Source organism: Otolemur garnettii, unplaced genomic scaffold (genome assembly GCF_000181295.1).
Source record: "Otolemur garnettii isolate 467f Iridium unplaced genomic scaffold, OtoGar3 scaffold00072, whole genome shotgun sequence".
Lineage (NCBI taxonomy): Eukaryota > Metazoa > Chordata > Mammalia > Primates > Galagidae > Otolemur > Otolemur garnettii.
This window is the reverse complement of record NW_003852467.1, coordinates 5,752,227-5,775,380: the sequence shown is the minus strand read 5'-3', so window position 1 is coordinate 5,775,380 and position 23,154 is coordinate 5,752,227. Positions and strand designations below refer to the sequence as shown.

The following is a 23,154-nucleotide window of genomic DNA, read 5'->3' as shown; positions in this document are numbered from 1 at the left end:
CAAGAGAATCGCTTAAGCCCAAGAGTTTGAGGTTGCTGTGAGCTGTGATGCCACTGCACTCTACCAAGGGTGACATAGTGAGACTCTGTCTCAAAAAAAAAAAAAAAAAGAAAGAAAGAAACACACCTATATATTGCCAAAGATCCTCATTCACTTTAGTTTATATTTAATTATTGTACTTGGGTGTACATTGGTGATAAATTGACTTCATTCTATTCACTAACTTGCTTATGCCATGTTAAGATCATGATGATAGAATTTAAATATCTGACAGAGAAAAGTTAACAAAACTTCTAAAAATATTTATGTTTCAAAACATACTGGCAGTATTGTGATTATATGAAGGGAAAAAATCCACCATAAAAATCAATTCCTGAAAAGAAACAGAAATTTATCTTAGTATTAGATTCCCCAGTCTCACATTCTGTTAAGAGAGTTTGACATTTCAGGGCTGAACACACTATGGAAATGTAATAAATATTGAAGTTTACAAACAAAAAGCATAACAATGATATGTGAACCAATTTTCCAAAACATTGAAAATCAATGTGCCCTTAGTCTTCCTAATTCAGCAGTTGGTATACCTGTTATAAATGAGTCTGACCATGCTTACTTCAATCTTACATTGAACATGAATCAAATTACTTTTGAATTTCTTTTTATTTCAAAATACTAACAGGGCTACAAATGTTTTTGTTACATGGATACCTTGTATAAGAGTTAAGCTGGGGCTTTTAGAGCATCCATCACCAGCATACTATTCACTGTACTTGATAAGTAAATTTTTACCCTTCACCCGCCACCTCTTCACCCGCCACCTCTTCACCCTTGCTTGGAGTTCAATGTCTCTTTGTGTCCATCCGTGCCCATGGTATAGTTCTCAGTTATAAGTGAGAACATGTGGTGGTTTTTCAATTTTTAAGGTGCTTCACTTAGGACAGGTCTCCAGTTCCATCCACGTTGCTGCAAAAGATATTATTTCATTTCTTTTTATAGCTGAGTAGTACTCCATGGTGTGTCGCGTGTATGTGTGTGTGTATGTGTGTCTATCTGACATTTTCTTTATCCACTCATGAATTGATGGGCACTTGGGTTGCTTCTTACAAATGTGAAATGTGTTGCAATAAACATTTGAGGGCAGGTTCCTTTTTCATGAAATAACTTCTTTTCCTTTGGGTAGATACCCAGTGGTGGGATTGCTGGATCAAATCATCATAAGTCTACATTTATTTCCTTCAGGAATTTCCATATTGTTTCCATAGAGGTTGTACTAATTTGCAGTCTCTCTAAGTGTTAGAAGTGTTCCTTTCTCTCTGCATCCATGCCAGCATCTATTGTTTTTTTGACTTCTTAATAAAAGCCATTGTAATGGGAGAAAGGTGGCATCTCATTGTGGTTTTAATTTGCATTTCCCTGATGATTAGTGACAGCAAATATTTTTTTTTTTTCATGTTTGTTGGCCATTTGCCTATCTTCTTTTGAAAAACGTCTGGTCATGTCTTTTGCCACTTTTTAAAGGGCTTGAGTTTTTTGTAGATCCTGGTTATTAACGCTTTGCTGGATGTATAGTTCGGAATATATTCTCCCATTCTGTAAGCTGCCTATTTCCTTTGTTGATTATTTCCTTTGCTGGGCAGAAGGTTTTTTCATTTAATTAAGTCTCATGTATTGATTTTTGTTGTCGCTACATTTGCCTTTAGGGTCTTAGACATAATTCATTATCCAAGCTGATGTCTAGAACAGTTTTTCCTGTGTTTTCTTCCAGAATTCTTATGCCTTCATGTTTTACATTGCAAGTCTCTTGTCCATCTTGAATTAATTTTGTATATGGCAAGAGATGGTGTCCTGTTTCATTCTTCTGCATGTAGCTATCCAGTTTTCCCAGCACCATTTACTGAATAGGGCTTCCTTTCCTCAGTGTCTGTTGTCTGCTGTGTCAAACACCAGTTGGTTGTAAGTAAATGATTTTATTTCTGAGTTCTCTGTTCCATTGGTCTATGTATTTACTGTCAAACCAGAAACATGCAGTTTTAGTTACTATAGTCTTGGAGTATAATTTGGAGTCTGATAATGTGATGCCTCCAGATCTGTTCTTTTGGCTTAAGATTTCTTTGCTTATTCAGGTTCTTTTTTGGTTCTAAATGAGGCATATGATCTTTTTTTAGACTGAAGAAATACAATGCTGGTATTTTGATACAGATTGCATTGAATCTGTAAATCACTTCAGAAAGTATGGACATTTTAACAGTGTTGCTTCTATCAATCCACAAGCATGGTATTTTCCCCCATTTTTTGCATCAGAGTTATCTAGGACTTCTTTCATCAATATTTTCTACTTCTCCTTATAGAGACCTTTTGCCTCCTTGATTAAACATTCCTAGGTATTTTATTTTCCTTGAATCTTTTGTAAATGGTATTGAGTCTTCAGCTTGACTGTCATTAGCATATAGAAATACCACTGACTTCTGTGCACTGATTTTCTAATCTGAGACTTTGCTGAATTCATTCATCAATTCTGGGATCCTTTCGTGGGAGTCTTTAGGTATTTCTACATACAAGATCATATCATCATCAAAAAGGGATAGTTTGAAGTCTTCTTTCCTAATTTATTCCTTTCTCTTGCCCGATTGCTTTGCCTAGAACTTCCAGTAATAGTTTGAATAGAAGTGGCAAAAGTGGGCACACTTGCCTTGTCCTAGTAATTAGGGGGAATGCTTTCAACTTTTCTCTATTTAACCTTTTGACTTCAAACAATGCCTACAGGCATTAAAACAAGATGTTTGTTTGGTATGAATGATGCCTTTAGGATACAGTACAAGATGTTTGGTGTACTCTGCAGTCAAAGGGCTAATATGATGTTGGCTGTTTGTCATAAATGTCTCTTATAATTTTGAGGTATGTTCCTTCTATGCCTAGTTTGTTGAGGGCTTTTATCATGAAAGGGTGATGAATATTATTAAATGCTTTTACTCTTGAGATGATCATAGGGTTTTTGTTTTTGCTTCGGTTTATTGGTGAATCAGATTTACTGATTTACATATGTTGAACCATCCTTGCATCCTTAGGGTGAAACTGTCTTGATAAAGGGGAATTTTATCTTTTTGATGTACTGTTGACTTTATTGTACTAGTAATTTGTTGAGGATTTTTGCATCTATGTTCATAATGGATATTGGTCTGTAGTTTTCTTTTTTTGTTGCATCCTTTCCCGGCACTACTATCAAGGTGATACTAATTTCATAGTATGAGTTATGAAGTAGTCCCTCCTTCCTGATGTTATAATTTCTGTAGGATAAGCACCAGTTATTATTTGTAGGTCTTGTAGAATTTGGCTGTAAATTTGTCTGGCCCAGGGCTTTTTATTTGTTGGTGGATTTTTTTTTATTACTACTTCAATCTTTTTTGCTTGTTATTGGTTGTTTCAGGATTTTTATTTCTTCCTAAATCAGGATTAGGAGGTTTTATGTTTTTAGTAATTTATCCATTTCCTAAATGTTTTCTAGTTTGTGTACATAGAGGTTTCTGTAGTATTCACAGATGATATTTTGCATTTCTGTCACATCAGCTATAATATCTCCTTTTAATTTCTGATTGAGTTTATTTGAGTCCTTTTCTTCTATTTTGGGTTCATCTGGCTAGTGGTCTATCAATTTTGTTTATCTTTTCAAAGAACAAACTTACTGTTCTATAAATCTTTTGTGTTTTTGGATTCCATTTTGTTTAGTTCTGCTCTGAGTTTTGTTATTTTTTTCTTCTGTTGGCTTTTGGTTTGATTTGCTGTTCTTTTTCTAGTTCCTATATATGTGACATTAGCTTGTTACTTTTTGATCCTTCTGTCTTTTTGATGTAGGCATTTAAGGCTGTGAACATTGTCCTTAGGACTACTTTCACTGTATCCCATACCCCCAGGGGTGGGCCACAGCCAGTGGTATGCTGGAGCAGAGCCTAAGAGCCAGAGCCAATTGTGTGCATTTCTTCCTAATTCCATATTCAGCAACATTATATCAGTAGCTGGAAATTAGCAATGCCTTGCATGTTTATACTAAAACTAGAAAATGTTGGCTCGGCGCCTATAGCTCAATCGGCTAAGGCGCCAGCCACGTATACCTAAGGTGGCGGGTTCGAATCCCCAGCCCGGACCCGCCAAACAACAATGACAGCTGCAACCAAAAAATAGCCAGGCGCTGTGGCGGGCGCCTGTGGTCCCAGCTACTTGGGAGGCGGAGGCAGGAGACTCGCTTGAGCCCAGGAGTTGGAGGTTGCTGTGAGCTGTAATGTCACGGCACTCTACCCAGGGGGACAGCTTGAGGCTCTGTCTCAAAAAAAAAAAAAAAAGAAAATGTTATACACCAGGGTTCATTCCACTTAAGAGCAAGCTGATAAATACTTATCAGCACATCACCAGCATAGTCAATACTGGCTGGGGTATAAAATGACAACTCTGCAGTGTCGTTTATGCTCCAGGGCTCTCTCCCTCCAGATCATATACGACGCTAGATTTCATCTGAGATGGCATACTTGCTGAACTCTTTCTCCTTCTTCACAATAGTTGCCTTACTACCACACAGGCTTCTTCCTCCACAAATCACATGCACCTTGACGCCTGTTCTCAGGGTCTGCTTCCAGGGAACCTGACATAAAACACTGGTTAAGTTACTAGTTAAGTGAAAAGCAGTGAGGCTTTTCAAAGAATACATTTGAAATTATAAAGAGCTACAAGTCAAGAAATGGGGGTCACAATGATTAGATGAAATGCCAAAGATAAATTTGAAATAGCAAGGGTCTACTATTTCTGTCTGCATACATAAAAGACAGGAGTTGATGGAAAAAGATGAAGCCTACACAAACTGGACAATCCTTCATGTCATGCTTCTCAAATTATGCTTTCATATCCACAGGTGAGTGTATTGAAAGGTTCATTTACTTGAGACTTTGGAGAAAAAGCATCTTCCTACTGAAATGCAACATATGCATTATAGAGAAGATCACATAATTGACATGAGATTTAAAATCTAAAACAAGAACTATCAAAGAAATGTCACATTTGTGGAAAAAGCAGGTAAGCAGGCGGAAGCAGGAGATGTCAGGCTATGTCTTCTTGGCCATTAAGAGAACTGAAGTAGAAAAGGTTGAGAAACACTGCTTTTGGAAAAGATGTTTTTAATAAAAGAAACCTATGTTAATACAAATTATAACAAGAATATTATATGGAAAAATCTTATTATGAAAGTTTGTTTTTCTTAGGTCTTATAAAAATAAGAGAGTTACATTAGAATTACAGACGTATTTGTTCCCATAGTACCCAGAAAACTGATTTACCAAGAACAATTATTCAATGCCATTGTTTAACTTAGTTAATGTAAGCTTGTAAAAAGCATAATATTGGTATCAATATTAACTGCTGAATTTGGAAAATTAGAATTGCCAAGCATGACAGGAAGACAACAGGAGCCTATTGCTTGGGTTATCTGATCTTTGATAATTTCTTGTTTTGGTGATGGTAGGAGAGTAGCATAATTGTGAACTTCAAACTTGTCACAACTTTAATAAGATGTCAAAAAATAATCAAGGCTGGGCGTGGTGGCTCACGCCTATAATCCTAGCACTCTGGGAGGCTGAGGAGGTGGATTGCTTGAGCTCATGGGTTTGAGATCAGCCTGAGCAAGAGCAAGACCCTGTCTCTAAAAAAATATAGCCAGCAGTTGTGGTGGGCATCTTGGGAGGCTGAGGCAAGAGAATTGCTTGAGCCCAGGAGTTTGAGGTTGCTGTGAGCTATGACTTAACGGCACCCTACTGAGGGTGACAAAGTAAGACTCTGTCTCTAAAAATAAAATAAAATAATAATCAAAACATATATTGGCTATGTGATCCCATTTTCTAAGGAAGTATGGAATTTCAGTGAAATCAGTACTTTCACATTTTAGAACTGTTTCTAAGAGGGACTTTACCTAACAAATACAATCAGTGTAACCTGGTTCTCTGTACCCTCAATGAATCCCTAACAATAAAAAAAAAAAAAAAGAACTGTTTCTAGTTAATATGGTACATGCACACATGTGCCCAAACTAATAAAAATTCTTGCTCCCTCAGCTTGGTGCTAAATAATAATAACCCCAGGAAAACTAAGATGCCATTAATACAGCTCTCAGTATAATTTTATTTATAAAATAAATTAAATATTCACACTCTATAATGAGATCAGACTTTTTGGGGTCTAGGTTTTCACTGTATCATAAATAGATGAATGAATGCATTTTTAGATTCTTTACTGCAGAGAGTATATTACTTAATTTTTTGGATAGTCTTTTATTACTTAAGACTCTTGAGGAATAGTATTTATAATTATTACCAACCACAAACAAAGCCTCTAGACCAATTCCTTAGCAAACAGGATTGGCATATTAAAGGATCAGATTTTGATACGGTTTTCAAATAGTAGGAAGAACAGTATTCTTTGGAGAAATTTTTATTATCTAATTAAATACTTCTTGAGCAGAATAATGTCAGATGAACTCATTAGCTGAACATTTTGGTTTATCCATGTTCTTCTTAATGTCCCATGACCAGAAGAGTAGCTCTGATCTAATGCAATGACAATAGTAATGAAGTCCAGCTCTTTCTTTTATCACAGTTCATCAAAGAAACACAAACAAGTCCAAAGTAAAGTAAGTTCAATAATAAACAGAACACATCCCTTTTCTAACTGTTCTGAAGCCTTTTCCTATCTTTAAGCAAAGTTCACTTAGTAATTATCTTATTTATGAAAGTAGAAGCAGAAGGATGTTTCTCTTATTTAATCAATGACTTTATGCTTTGGATGTGGAAGGCATCTTGAAACAGTCAAAAAGGAAAGCATGTTGAATGTCATCAACTCATTTTCTCCCACCCACTGTTTTAAATCATTTGTTTGGCTCCAATGTATACTACACTTACATAAGTTGTTTATGAAGAGCCAAATTAATAGTCTCTGCAATTGTTTTCGTTGGAATTTGGAGAGCTGACAAATGAATTAGTAGAAAATGGCAATTCTACATGAATTAGCTTTTAAGCCTCCCTAAGAGGCTGATGCAGAACTTAATAAGAGACTTATTAGGAGAAGTAGGACAACTTAATTCAGATTGATTATAGACTTTGGTGAAGACAGCTGGGGTTCAAATGAAACTGAAAAAGAACTTATATACACTTCAAAGTATGCTAAGCAGATGTCTGAAACAATTACTCTGCTCTGCCTTTTCAGAAGTTTCAAAGGCAGGATGGGAATAGCATGGTAAACGAAGGTTCTATTTGCCTAAGTCGAGGTAGGGGCTTTAAAAACACACACAGCGCTATCTAAAATCAGATGCTTTGGGAAAAGAAAGTGATTTGACATTGCTGTCCTAAGTAATTTGCTTTTAGCTTTATAAACAAAAGAGATGAGAAGGAATACATAGGAACCAAGTAATAAGATCTCTTGGCAACACTAACTTATAATTAATTTTACATTGAACAAATAATTTGGTTAGGATTTTTAAGATGAATAATTCCTACTTTATTTTTTAAGCTCTATTAAAACCAACGGCCATTCTATTAAAAAATATACTATACTTGTAAAGCATTCAGAGAGACTTTACTATAGTATGTCTTTAGATAGATTTATTTCAGATATTAACAAAGGCCGTATCATTTGCTTTTAAACATCACAATTGCATGCTTTGTAAACTATATAAAACCCTGGTTACTCCATATGAAAGGCATTAGTTTCATATTTAAACAGTCCTTCAAACATCTTTTTAGACCTACCATCCTGAATCCCTAGGTCTTGGTTTGTTTGAGAAATTTGTCCAGGAAATGCTGCTATCTCAGAATTTGACATTGAGGAAACCGAGTATGTTCCCTCCTAACAGCCAATGTGAAATGTGATGTAATGTATTCAAATTTCACCTTCATTTTGTCAACCAAGAAGTTTGCAGCCATGTTCGTGTAACTCTATCTTCCCTTGAACAAATAATTTGGAAGGACTATATTATTTTTGTTTTTTCTTCTTAATCAAAGGCTTATTTAATACACATAGCATTTTTTTTTGAGACAGAGTCTCAATATGTCACCCTCAGTAGAGTGCCGTGACATCACAGCTCATAGCAACCTCCAACTCTTGGGCTTAAGTGATTCTCTTGCCTCAGCCTCCCAAGTAGCTGGGACTACAGGTGCCCTCCACAAATGCCCAGCCATTTTTTTGTTGTAGGTGTCATTGTTGTTTAGCTGGTCCGGGCTGGGTTTGAACCCACCTGCCTCGGTGTATGTGGCTGGAGCCCTAACCACTGATCTACAGGCACCGAGCCTACACATAGCATTTTTACAAAAACAATGGAAGCCTCTATGTAGCAATTCATTTGCAGTTCACAAGAATGAACAAAATATTAATAACCTTTCCTCTTCCTACTTTAGACAGTATTCCTCATTCACAATAAAGATACTCCTTTATTCAGAGTTGGGAGAGCTTACATATTTGGAATCATTCTTAGGTCCCTGTTGATGGTTCTGTCTATCCATACATCCTCTAACTGTGTAAGAAAGGATTATAAACTTTATAAAATTCATACATAGGAAAAGATTTATAGTTGACTTATATAAATGACAAATTTTAAAAAAATCAATGAAATGAAAATAAAACTTTAGAACCATGGTTAAGAGGAGAAAAGCAGTAAGGGAAGATAAGAGTTACATGAACATGGCTGCAAACTTCCTGCTTGACAAAATGAAGGTGAAATTTGAATACATTACATTACATTTCACATTAGCTGTTAGGAGGGAACATACTTGGTTTCCTCAATGTCAAATTCTGAGATAGCAACATTTCCTTGACAAATTTCTCAAACAAACCAAGATGTAGGGACTCAGGATGGTAGGTCTAAAAAGATGCATTTGTCAGTTTTCTTCTTAAAATTTTAGATGTGAATGCTACACATAAATAAATGAAGATGTCACAGTGGCTTCATCATAATCCCTGGCCCACTACCCACATCATGGAATCAATCTCAACTAGAATGTCAAAAAGGTCTAATCAGGCTCGGCACCCATAGCACAGTGTTTACGGCGTCAGCCACATATACTAAGGCTGGTGGGTTCGAATCTGGCCTGGGCCAGGTAAACAATAATGACAACTGCAATAAAAAATAACTGGGCGTTATGGTAGATGCCTGTAGTCTCAGCTACTTGGGAGGCTGAGGCAAGAGAATCGTTAATGTCCAAGAGTTTGAGGTTGCTGTGAGCTGTGACGCCACAGCACCGTACCAAAGGTGACATAGTGAGACTGTCTCAAAAAAAAAAAAAAAAAACCAAACAAAAAAAAATAGTATTTCATACTATTTCATTGAGAGAATTTTAAAGGAAAACTCACAGAATCCCTGCCCTTGACTTCTAGTAGTAAGAAATGTAAATTAAAAGTCTGATACAATTGCAAAATGCTTATCTTCATAGAGGTGACAATTTGCATATTCCAAGATGGTAGGCCAGGAGAGTCTAACTATTATATGTGAAAAACTGTATTTAAAGTCAACAGGTAAACTAAGAGCACTGAAATATTCCTGGCTCAAGAATGATCTACTTTCGTTGTAGAGAAACCATGATTTATTAGAACCAAAACAAAACATTAGAAAAACAACAATAACCAACAAACTTTTTCACATTGAGATTGTCCTTAAGAACTAAAGTGTTATATGTAGACTTTAGGTTCAAAAGTTATTCTACTTTGCCAACAAACATGAAAAAATGTTCAACATCACTAATCATCAGAGAAATGCAAATTAAAACTCTAATGAAGTACCACCTTACCTCTGTCAGAATGGCCATTATCGACATGTCAAAAAACAATAGACGTTGGCTCAGAAGCAGTGAAAAGGAATACTTATACACCATTGGAATGTAAACTAGTACAATCTCTATGAAAAACAGTATGGTAATTACTCAAAGAACTAAAAGTAGGCCTACCATTTGATCTAGCAATCCTGCTACTGGGTATGCACCCAAAGGAAAAGAAGTCATTTTATAAAAAAGATACCTGCACGCAAATGTTTATTGCAGTACAATTCAAAATTGCAAAGATATGGAACCAACCTAAGTGCCCCAAAACTGAGGAATGGATAGAGAAAATGTGAGACAGACAGACAGACACACACACAAACACATCTACCTACCCCATGGTATACTATTCAGCTATAAAAAGGAATGAAATAATGTATTTTGTAGCAACTTGGATGGAGCTAGAGATTGTTATCCTAAGGGAAGTATCTAGGAATGGAAAAACAAATACCACATGTTCTCACTTATAAGTGGGAGTTAAGCAAGGGGTGGTGTAATAGACAGTGAAAACTAAAAATGAAGGCAGTTGGGAGGGCATGAGAGATAAAAATCTATGTGTCAGGTACAATGTACACTATTCTGGTGATGGGTACATGGGTCACTATGAAACTTTTAAGACAGACTGTTATGGTCCATTATTTTGCGTCTTCTTTTTTTTTTGCATTTAATCCCTTTATTTTTTTTCATTAAATCATAGCAGTGTACGTTAATACTATCATGGACTACAGTGTACTGTTTTGGTATACAATTTGAAATACTTTTATCCAACTGGTTAACATAGCCTTTATGTCTTTTTCTTAGTTACTGTGTTAAGACATTTATATTCTACAATTAGAGAGATTCACATGTACCCTCTTAGGATGAAGCATAGGCGTGATTATTTCGCTTCTAAGAAACACAGTTGACAGTATCCTTTCTGATGCAACTGTTCAACTTGCTCAGCTTATTGGTGTTGTTGGGAGGGCTTCATTTGTTCCTGTACCTGTGGATTTTATGTTTCTTGATTTCTGTGATCTCAAAACTTTTGTAATGACTGAAGTACATTAAAAGCCCTGATTTTGCAGTATTATACAATTCAACAAAAAGCACTTGTACCCCCTAAATTTATTGAAATTTTAAAAAGGAAAGAAAAAACATTATTCTACTTTATATATCGCTTATAGATCTATGTAGAGAACCTAGTGATTCAGTAATTCTTACCCTTCATTACAAGGAAAGTAGAATATTTCTGTGGTCAAATAAGCTTTGGTGCTATGTCTAGTAAAGTGAGAAATCATTATTTCTGTTCTTAAAATATTTATACAATATAAATCATAAATTTTATTTATTTATTTATTTAGAGACAGAGCCTCACTTTGTCACTCTGAGTAGAGTGCCGTAGTATCATAGCTCACAGCAACCTTAAACTCGTGGGCTTAAGCAATTGTCTTGCCTCAGCCTTCTAAATAGCTGAGACTACAGGTGCCTACCATAACATGTGGCTGTGTTTTAGAGACAGGGTCATTCTTGCTCAGGCTGGTCTTGAACTTGTGTGCTCAAGCAATCCACCTGCCTCTCTGAGTGCTAGGATTACAGGTATGAGCCACTGTTCCCAGCCTTAAATCATGAATTTTAAAAGTAAAGAGGCATTTACTATTTAAGTTTTATTTTTGTGGTTATTCCTATGGAAGCTATATTTCAAAGGCTGAGGTTCTTGGTGAGCTAAATATTCAATGTTAACACTGTCTTTTGCTCTATTGATTTACCATGTCTATCACTCTGAAGATAATCAGCCAGCAATAATGCTATTTCTATAGAGTCTAGGGACTTAATCATTATTGTTTAATCCACCTTTTAAATCGAAAAGTCACATTTAATAATGAAATGATATAATGCTAAATACCATAGAAACACATATTCCATAGTCACTTAAATAATATTTTTAACACACAAGATCACAATGGAGTTCTTCTGGCTAGTTGCCTAGCTATCAGTTTGGAGATTGCTACAGTATTATGCCTGTGAGGTATTAAATTGCTGAGTAGAAAAATGGGAACAGTTGCTTTAACTATACTTCCACAGTTTTTGAAATAAGTTTTAGTTAATAAAATTCACTCCTTATAAACTGCCACCATCAAAGCTTCAGAGATCCAAACCTGGTGTTAATAAGATGCAATGAAGAAAAATTATTTATTTTATTGCCATTATAAAATTGAAGAAGGGCTACTGGAGGTAAATAAATATACAGGAATGTAGGTGACCCATAAATTTAAAATATGTATAAAATATTTACACAATGCTGGTTTAGAGATAGTCACACCTATTATCACATATTTAGATAAGTACCATAATTTAAGTGTATTTATATCTAAGAAGATGGATATATTATATTATAAAATATTATCTCTTTTTGAAAAGTCTATTTAATGTTTACCTACTTTGTTATTATTGGGATCAGAATGAATGTGTTACCAATTAGGGGATGGAAAATGAAGTTTGTCTTAAGATCATGAACAAATAAGACGGGAAAACTGAAAAGAATATTGAAGATACGGTTGAGTGAAGGCAAGTTGATATTTGAATTGTTCCACTTTTAGTTATTTTTGATTATTAAAATACATACATTCTCTATCCACACTCAGTATCCTGCAAATGCTCCTCTATGATAGATGTGGCTAAACATGAACCCCTTATACCTGCTTTGTAGCCTGTATATGCAGCATCTTAAAATATTTATGAACTAATTTAGTTCCTTTGAGACATCCTCCTAAACATATTTCTCATTTTTGGAGGAGTCTTAAAAAAATTAGTTCCCATAGTTTTCAATAAAAGTACTATGTTTAGGGTGGCCCTATAGGTCAGCACTGGCCCCATATACTGAGGGTGGCAGGTTCAAACCCAGCACTGGCCAAACTGCAACAAAAAATAGCCAGGCGTTGTAGTGGGTGCCTGTCGTCCCAGCTACTCAGGAGGCTAAAGCAAGAGAATCGCCTAAGCCCAAGAGCTGGAGGTTGCTGTGATCTGTGATGCCGTGATCACTCTACTGAGGGTGATAAAGTGAGACTCTGTCTCTAAGAAAATAAAAAAAAAAAGTACTATGTTTAGTGCTGAACAAATACAAGGTAATACATGCCAAAAAATTATCTAAATTTTCCAGTAGACAGCAATGTTAACCATTGCTTTAAATGTTAGACACACGGTCATAAAATATTGGGGGGAGGATTTTAGAAACAATACAGTGAAATCTTTAATCTTTTTTCAAATATTGACCTATTATTTTAATGGAGAGCTATGCAACTCAACATTAGACTATAGGCTTCATGAAGGCAAAGATCAAGGCAGTTGCTATAATACTACATTTCTAGCACGTTGCACAGTGGCTTAGAAACAGTTGTTGAATGAATGGAGATACTAAATAATATTCCTTATATGTTGTTGGTACTGGGCTAGGAGCCCAAAGATGTATTGCATGATCCTTGCTCTTAGGAACCTAATTTTTTCTGATAGAAATAAATATACAATTAAATTGCTATAATATATGTGAAATTTAAGTGTGATTACTTTCAGCAGGTTTGGTAATCTATGAGAGCACTGAAATGTAAGGAATTCACTCTGCTTAGTGGGGAGCTGGGGGTTCTAGACACTCAGGAAAAACTGTAAAGATAGTGCCTTGAGGGCACAGTAAGTTCACCAGGCAGACAAGGTGGGGTGATCCAGACAGAAAGAAGAGTATTTTCAAAGGCAGGCAGTTATTAAAAAAACAGAGATGACATATTTTGGTAAAAGGGGTACAATGGCATGGAGGACAGTAGCTATAGTTGAGAAGTCAAGCCTGCGCTAGGAAGTAAAGGACCACCTTCCCTCTTCATTCATTGGGCTTCAATCTCTGGGAAGGGGTTCTCTTGCAAGGAGTTTGGATTAGAGTTGGAAGAGGCTGTATAATCTAGGAGTATCAGTAAAGAAACTCTATTCATTCATTCATTCATTCATTCATTCACCAAACATTTAAAATGTAATGTTTATGATATGCCAGGAGCGCTGATTGAGGAATGAAGTTTAAAGACGTATACTGCTATCATCTTTAAGTAAAAGATTGGGAATTAGAAAAAAAGATATTGGCTAAAAAGAGGAGACAAAAAAAGACATAATTATGAGATCATACGAGTAATCACATATGAAATCAGTGAAAATGTAGAAGAAGTTAAGGATGAAACTAAAATTTCTAGTCCAGAAAATCTGTTGAATTAAGATTCATTAACTAAAACAGGAAATGCAAAATAAAAGGAGGTAAGTGGAAGAGGATAGCATAGGGGAGTGGAAGAACAGAAGAATCAATGACAAAAGTTCGGTTTTACAAACGTTGAATTGTGGAGAGCAGGCTGTGGGCAGCAGGGCCCCCACAGCCTGGAGTGGCAGTCAAGGAATGACCACCAGCTGCTTCTCCTCCTTTAACAACATTCTTTCCACCTGCAGAAGTTACGTAGCCCATGCATACTTTCCTTGTTATCAACAAGCACACAGTTTTTCCTCTTTAAGGAGCATCTCTACCCCATGTATTAAGATTTATGCAACCTTGTTAAGATACGGTATAAATAAAGCTGTTTCCATGGTTCAGGGGCTGACTGCAGCCATCAGCTGTGTCAGTCCTCCCCAGGCCATCCTATCTTGTGTCTCATGTGTGTTTTGTTCTCATGTGTGTCCCTCTTCTTCATTTCCCACCTTTCCACTCAGGTCAACTCTCCCTCCTCTTGCCAGGTTACGAGAGGTTCCTCTCTTGTGCCAGTATGGGGCATTGAATTTGTGATTCTGATGCCACATAGATTAGGAGATCAGAAGAGAGATCCAGACTAGAGATTTAGATTTATTGCCATCCATGACATCTCAAACACTAAGCATTTAAACAACAAAAAAGAGAATTGAGCTAAGGTTAAAAACGTGGGCACACCAACATTTGAAGGATGGGTGGAGGTTAAGAATTTAGGGAAATATAGGAAGAAGAAGGTAGACCAGACAGTGCCATGAAAGTCAAGGATGAAAACATCTAGAATGAGGGCTCTGGCAAACATGCCAAATGCATGAGAAAATTTAATGTCTTTTGCATTCCAATTTAGGAGGACCTTTACACTAAATGAGTAGTTAGTGATTTCAAAATGATAGTCCTCAATATGCATATTCTTTCTTTATAAATAGATTTGCCATCTTTGGGCCACAAGGGAATTTAACTTTGGTCTCATGGACCGTAGCCTTCTAAATATAGTAGAACCTCTGTAACTAGAGCACCCAAGGGACAGTAACAAACTGGTTAACATACGGAGGCAGTCAACACAAGGAACTAGACCTATTGTACTGGTACATACGTCCATGTGATACATGTCTGGTCTATGAAAATCAGGTCAACTTAAGGAGGTAGTCAGCATAGAAGGTGGTCAAATATGGAGGTTCTACTGTATAGAATGATTTGTCCTCATGTCTGCAGCAGGCTAATGCAACTTGAAATGGTAGTACATACCTTGCCTTCCAAGGGAAGGGCAGCATTAACAGCTTGATTTCACACACACTATCATAACTTACCCAAGTCATATAAGTTAGCAAAAGGCCAAAACCTAGAATCTTGGCTTTTGATTAAATGCTGTATTTTCCCCTCTCTGATACTAAGTAACACAAAAAAATACCCATATACATGCATATAAATCAGAATATTTTAGTACAAACACTTGTTAATTTCCTAATAGCAAAGTCAAAATGAATTTTTTCATGTCATGGAAGACAGATGATTAGATCCCTATCTTCTCTTAGAGAAAATACCATGTTCAGGAAGAATTTGAATGTGTTAAAGAGGGACTGGTTTCCATTGTTTAGGGGCACTATTTTAACTTTGTGGGAAGAAAAGATTGCACTCCAATTGAAAGTAGAACCTCTTTTCAGTCTCTAAAGGGGCCTTAAAGAAAATTAGTAGACGGTACCTTGACTTTTTCGAGGTGATCCTGGAGAGAGTCAATGAGGAGATCACCCACAGGCTGCCAGGATCCCTTGATCACCTCAGCTTGGCGCAGCTTGAGGTCCAGCTCATCTGTTGCCTCTTGAAGTTCCTGCAGTCTTTCCAGGGCCTCATCTAATTTTCTCTGCCAGTCAGCGGCGTGCAGGTTCAACTTTTCCCACTCAGTATTGACCTCCTCGGCCTGCTTTCGTAGGAGCCGAGTGACGTTCTGGGCTCTCTCCTCAGGAGGCAGCTCTAAATTGGCAATACAACAAGGTTTTAGGGCACATTCATTTTTGTTTTTAAACAGTATCCAAAAGGTCATAGTGGAAGAAAGAGAGAGGGTACAGTTTAACAAGAGGCCAAACTATTGATTAACGGCTCTTTTACAATTTGGTGTAAATTTTGATACAATCCAGCACATCTAAAATCTTGAGTGAATCTTTTCTACCTTATATCAACCAGATAGGTAATCTAAGATTCATTCAAACTGTGGAGGAGAAAAAAATGCGAGGATGCACATCAGAAGCTCTAATTTACTTCAGGCAGGCTCTTACATCGAAAATGAGCTTGTCGTCTTTGTAACAACGGAATTCCCCCTCACAGATAAACCTCTTTGTTTACTATTTTCTAAATGTTCCAATAACTGATTGCTAATCTCTTTGAATGTTTATTTATGAATGTGCAAACAGATTTATGCGTGATGGTTTATGAGTTCTTATTCTTTTTTCAACATCTATGTTTAGTTTGAATTGATTCTATTTAACCTAGAAAATATGAGAGCTTTCCAGACCCTGCCAGCGAAAATGGATGGGCTGCTCTGTCATCACTGATCCTTCTATCAATATGTTATTATAGCTCCACATTCAATTACCTCTGGGCTCCTGGTAGAGTTTCTCTAGTCCTTCCAAAGGCTGCTCTGTCAGAAATATTCGTACAGTCTCAAGAGTACTCATGATTACAGGTTCTTTAGTTTTCAATTCTCTCTTGAAGGCCTGTGAAATGAGATGAAAAGAAATGCTTATTTGGCTTGTGGCATTCTTCTCAAAATTAATCCTGGGTGCTCAGAACTTGCTCATGAAACTCCCAGGTCAATTTCTATCTACTTTATTTATAAACTGATAGTCATAAAATGATATTTTAAAAAAGGCCCTATAGGCCTTTCTGTTAATGAGAAAGACCTTATTTTGGGGAGAAGGGGGGGAACTTTCTAGATAGTCAATGCCCTCTCATTAAGATAAGAGTGCTTTGTTTATATAATCTGAGTGCCAAACTTAAAATCTAGAGCTACAGTTGCAAGGTATGTATTGCAAGACCCTAGAATGGCTAATGAGGAGTTAAACACACCCCAAAGAATGAATATCCAGAATATAATGGGAAGCCATAAGGGCCATTTGGAGGCATTTAGGCTGTATTGAAGCATACAACAAATCCAATTGATAATCACCAGTTAATTCTGTCAAAGTTTCTGATAATGAGAAAAATAGTATGTTAACAGTATGATAAGTGAAAACTCTCAGTACTTTTGAAAAATGTTTATTACATCATCTATTGTGACCTCTTTGAGAATGGAAGACACGTTTTGAGTAGATGCAGGAACTGTGCAAATTGTGCAAACCTATAAAGAAATGTACCTAGAATCAGTGTTTTGCAGCCATCTAGGCTAGTTATCAATTGTAATCTTTAATTTATACTATGCTAATTATCAATTATAATCTTTAATTTATAATTTTCTATGATACAGGGAACTAAGGAAAAAGTAAAATGCATAGTTTCTTCTTTGAAGATGTTTCTTGACCAAAAGAAATGAGAAAACTAACACACTAAAAACAGTAACAACAGTGTTTTTATATAATCTAATGCTAAGAAGATTGTGGGGCATATGGCCTGGCTAGGCTAAACTAACACTCTGAAACCTTTGAAGGTAGTTATTGACCCAGATTTCCTGATCTCAGAAGTAAAGGGGTTAATAAATGTATTAAACGCATGTTACATAAATACTAATAGATTTGTGTAACAATAACAGTAATAATAATTGTCCTGGTGATACAGGGTTCACCCCATTCAAGGCTGGACAGGGGACTCCAGTTTTCCTAGGCTTGCACAGGTTCATGAAGGGAACACCCTGACCTTTTGTTCTGAGCTGGAGGGACTGCATTCTCTCCTGTGTCGATAACACTCATTAACGATGAAAACGTGTTTCTATTTGCCAAGTCCTGGCCAAGTGTAATTCTCAAGACCTAAGACCCCTAGATAAAGAGCCCACGTAGAGACTCCCCAGCTACTTCTTTGCCCCCTGTCAGAAGCTCTGGTGCCCTTTACTTCTTCTGTATTCCTTTCCAACTTCTAATAAAAATCCTGTCTTCTTGCTGATCTGTGTGGTCTGTGGGTTCATTCCTTGAATCGCCAAGACCAAGGACCTACTGAGAGTGAAATTCCGGTATCACTAATATAGGGCTTAGATTTTACACATTTTTCAACTCTGTCTTATTTTTAGCAGTGTTCTAGGCATTGAATTTAAGCCCTGTCCTATCACTGGGGGAAAAATTAGCAGGATCCTCCTTTAAATTTCAGATATACCATTATGTTATAAAAGTTTTCCAGAACTGCATTGTAAATATATTGATAAATATTTAAATAAAACCTAAGTGGCATTTATCATTCAAAAGAATTCTGAATCTAATATTTTGCAAAATGATTCATCATCTATAGTTATTTACAATCCAGTGGAGAGGGGCAAGATACCTGAACCAAAATAATGGAGTTCTATAAGTGGAATATTAGGATTCAGCCTGTGGATGGGGAAGTAATCTCTGTACAGTGGGACATTCCTTTACTCTTGAAATCAGATTGGGTAGGTGGGTTGTTTACTCTGGTTACATATCAAACGGATTCTCCTTCCAATGTTTCACTGTGCATGCATGCACATGTGGGTGTGCATATATAGCTCCTGTAATTTTCTATTTTGTCATACATTTAATTTTCCCAGGTTTAAGCAAATTATTTTCCTTAATCTCTCCATTTTGGACTTGACAAGAGGCAACGGCCCCTTCTACGTAGGAACTGATAGTTATAGTGAAAGAGTCAAACACATAAATAATTTCAATACAATGTGGAACATGCTATTAGCTTGCTCAATATGGGAAAGAAAATTGGGAAAGGCTTCCAGGAGAAGATAGTAATCTGCAGAACTCAAAAGCATGAATGCAAAAACACAATGAAATGAACATGAGATAGTCAAGGAAGAGGAGGTTAGAGGGCCTTCAGAGAAGAGGAAAATTCATGTGCAGAGAAATAGGACATACTGCAGTATGGCATACATAGGCATCTCAAACAGGGCACTGTTTCTACAACATAAAGATCAAGGTGAGGGCACGCCCAGACATAAAACAGCATCTGGAAATATATTACACCTTTAAGCCAGAATTTGAAGCTCAGTCTCTCTATGACCTTATGTGGCCTGCTAAGATGCTTAGATGTTGCCCCTCAGGTAGTCAGGAACCTTTGAAAAGATTTAAGCAGGGGAGTGGCACAAGCATACGTGTGTTTCAAATAGATCTCCCTGAAAAAAATATAGAGTGTGTATTTGAGAGGAGAAGAAATGGAGTTGGAGACACAGTGAGGACACAATTACAAGAATTCAATAAAAGATTATGAGGATCTGACCCAGGGCAATTGCACCAGGATAAAAGGACAGGGACCAAATAGGGAAATGTTTACAAAGTAGAGGTGTAAGGATTCAGTGACTGAATAGATGTTGGAGAAAGGAGAGAAGCAGTTAAGTAGACGGGTAAATGCTGGCTGTAATTAAACTAAGTATGAGGAAATAAAACTTTCCTAGATTTCTCAGTGCACCTATAAAAACTCTAGCCTGCTGAGAACCTTGCCACACCGTAAGAATTAGATCTGTAGCTATTTGTCTAGTTAATTTCTCTGATCCAAGAGGGCCGAATGGGGATAGCCCAGAGGAGGTTTCTGGGTCAAGTGCCAAGTTGTCAGAAAGGCTGGCGTGGCTATCTCACTAGGTATTTACAGTTCAAAAAATATGAAACCACACCCTGGAGATATTTCTAGATTATAAAACCTGAGACTGATTGGGCTAGCTGGCTCTTGAAGAAGTTAGAGTTAGGAGTCAGGCCCATTATTTTTCCTAGGAGAACCTTTCAGGAGGAGAGGGGGATAGCTGTCTCTTTATCCTTTACAACCAGAGAGGGGGAAAAAAACTTTCTATAGTCTCTCATATATGGAGTACCTAGCCACTGAAGTAGGAAAATTTTTCATCAGTGTTTAGCATGTCAACTTATAGGTAAGTCTTTGGGCCAAAGAAGAGGGGCAGCTACAATATTTCCTGTAAGGTAATAAAAGAAATCTGCCTCCGATCTAGAACACCTCAAGTGCATTCAGGATCAAATTAATAAAGATTACTGTTAAAAGCCCAACACTAAGAAGAAAGGGTTCTGTGCATGGGGAACAGAGCGAAGGAGTGTGATATGCTCAACTCAGAAAAGTAGCATTCTTTCCACAAGGAAGTAATAAAGTGTCATATTTGGCAAGAAGAAAAGGAGATTTAGCAGTCATTCTCACATTCAGCTAATGTATACCAAGTGCCTACATATCCAAGTTTCATGGGTAGACAGAGGAATAGGATCTCATGACAGTCCAAAAAGGACCAGATAAGTGGAGAGATTGGGGGAGATGAGGAGCATAGAGATTTCAAAGACAGTGAGAATTTCAAGAAGGCAGCAATCACTTGCATTTAATCACAAGACAGAGAGGGAAAGCAAGATTGGCCTTGCAGAGTGTTCATTGTACAGGGTGAGAGTCATTTCAGTGGAGAGCATTGTCCTTCAGAAGTAGGTTTTGCTTGATGAATGAGTGCAAGAAGGATTAGGTATTTCAAATGAAAAGTATGTGTTCAGTGTTTTTTTTTTTTTTTTAATTTCTGAGAAGGAAAAAAGGAAGATAGGCCAGGAGGACAGAGAGGATAAAAAGATAAAGGGGTTGGAGATGTTCTGTTTCAGATAGGAATGATTTAAAGATAGACTGAAGAACAGAAACTAGCAGTAGGGTTATCAACCACCGTGGTTGACCCCACACTGTGAACATTCAATGCTAAAACTGCAGTCCCAGGAAAATCGGACAGTTCGGGAGAAACCCAAACAGTTGGTCGCCCTAGCAGAGAAAAAAGTATTAAAGACCTTTGCAGGAGAAAGTGGAGATAATTGTTGGAGCAAGATCTATAAAATAAAGAAATGGATCTTAAAGGTCTCTTCAGATTTAAAAAGTCCAAGGCATTATTTGATGATGCAATTCCATTGTTAAAACTGAACAGTCAATAATTCAAGGCTAAGGACCACCCACTGTGAGAGACCACTTGTTTGTCCCTTGAGTTGCTGCCAAGGACTTAGCTCCACCACAGCTGCACAGTTCATTTCTTAAATATGAATCACTGAGGATTAAAATGAGTTGAAAGAAAAGACAAAGGAAATTCTTTCATTACAAAGACATAAGTACCCTTATTTTCACATTATTTCCTGGAATTAAGAAAAGAAAGTGGATAGAAGAGAGGGTTACATGACGTAGCTTCAGAATTTCAGAAGATTCAGACTAAATATAAGAGAGATAAAGACTCAGAAAAAGGAAAATAGTTGGTTTAAGAAAATAAGGAGATAAAGAAAATGGTAATGCTTCTTATTATGTGGAAAAAGTATAAAAAATAACATGATATTTTAAACATGGAAGTTCCTCCACCATTTATTCATTAAACAAACTTTAAGCAACTACCATGTATCAGACACTGTTCTAGGCAATGGACATCAGTGATCCTTATAGCATGAAGTTTAAGAGAGAAAGGTTTAAGTAGTAAAAAGAAAAGTAGAATCTGCATTGAAATAATGGAAGATCGACTTTTCAATATCTAATAACTTACCACAAACTGTATATGGTAATGCCACTAATTGAATTTTGAAAGGAAAGAAAATGAAGACATTTTTAAACCAAATGAAGAAGACTCAATGTGATTCTTTGATAACAAGTGTCATGTCTCCCAAAGGAAGCCTGTTTGAATGAGGTTGGAGAAAATATATACTCATATATACTGATATTGACCTAGAAATCATAGTTAATATTTGAAATCTGAGAACATAGTTCATTCGTGTGCTGATGCAAAAAGGTTTCAGATATAAAGATCTTCTTTCACATGCATAATGAATATACATTAATAATATTTAGATGTTTGTATTCAGATGTTAAAATAATTACTTCCTGAATCCCTTGAACAGATAAAATGATCTTCTTTAAAGACATCCTCCTCCTCTGACCTTTTTTCAGCTTTTTAAGACAGTGAGACTCAAGGGTCCAAAATAGTGATGTGGAAGAATTAGAAGCAATTATAAAGACTTGCAGTACCTCCATGAAAATAAAATAATATTCTGTCATGCAAATGAAAAAACAGTAGGCATACAAAATTGAAGGTTTTCCTTCAGCTTAAGTTGCACAAAATAAACTTATGTGAAGCATGCTTCCATAATATTATAGCAGTGATCAATCCCAAGATAATCTATTTATTTTGAAGGTTAAATTATCTGATGCGTAGGACTTATATACCATAAGTACTGAACAACTGGTGACTCACTGCTGGCTGATTAGTAATTCATTCAAAACTTATTATAAGAAAAGAGTAAGTGATCCCATTTCACTATAGGCAAGAGACCTGAACAGAAACTTCTCTGAAGAAGATAGGTGCATGATCTACAGACACATGAAAACATGCTTATCATCTTTAATCATCAGAGAAATGCAAACCAAAACCACTTTGAGATACCATCTAACTCCAGTAAGAGTAGCCCACATAATAAAATCCCAAATCACAGATGCTGGCGTGGATGTGGAGAAAAGGAAACACTTCTCCACTGCTGGTGGGAATGCAAACTAATACATTCCTTTTGGAAAGAAGTTTGGAAACTACTCAGGGATCTAAAAATTGACCTACCATTGGATCCTGCAATTCCTCTACTTGGAGTATATCCATAAGACCCAAAAATCACTTTGCAAAAAAGATATTTACACCAGATTATTCATTGCAGCTCAATTCATAATAGCCAAGTCATGGAAGAAGCCCAAGTGCCCATTGACCCATGAATGGATTAAAATTGTGGTATATGTATACCATGGAATACTATGCAGCCTTAAAAAAGATGGAGATTTTACCTCTTTTATGTTTACATGGAGAAACCTGGAACATATTCTTCTGAGTAAAGTATCTCAAAAATGGAGGAAAATGTATCCAATGTACTCAGTACTTCTATGAAACCACCTTATATTTACTCGCATTTTCTTTCTTTCTTTTTTTTTTTTTTTTTT

At 36.4% G+C, this 23,154-nt stretch overlaps 1 protein-coding gene across 1 annotated transcript in view; it reads right to left on the bottom strand.

Moving 5' to 3' along the window:
- Positions 1-23,154, bottom strand: part of DMD (dystrophin) — a 2,307,273-nt gene that overhangs the window by 371,478 nt on the left and 1,912,641 nt on the right. The window contains exons 58-59 of the mRNA XM_023515448.1: positions 16,667-16,787; positions 15,779-16,047 (exon numbers count right to left, since the gene is read on the bottom strand). Coding sequence (XP_023371216.1) covers positions 15,779-16,047; positions 16,667-16,787 — 390 coding nt within the window. The remainder of the gene's footprint in view (positions 1-15,778; positions 16,048-16,666; positions 16,788-23,154) is intronic.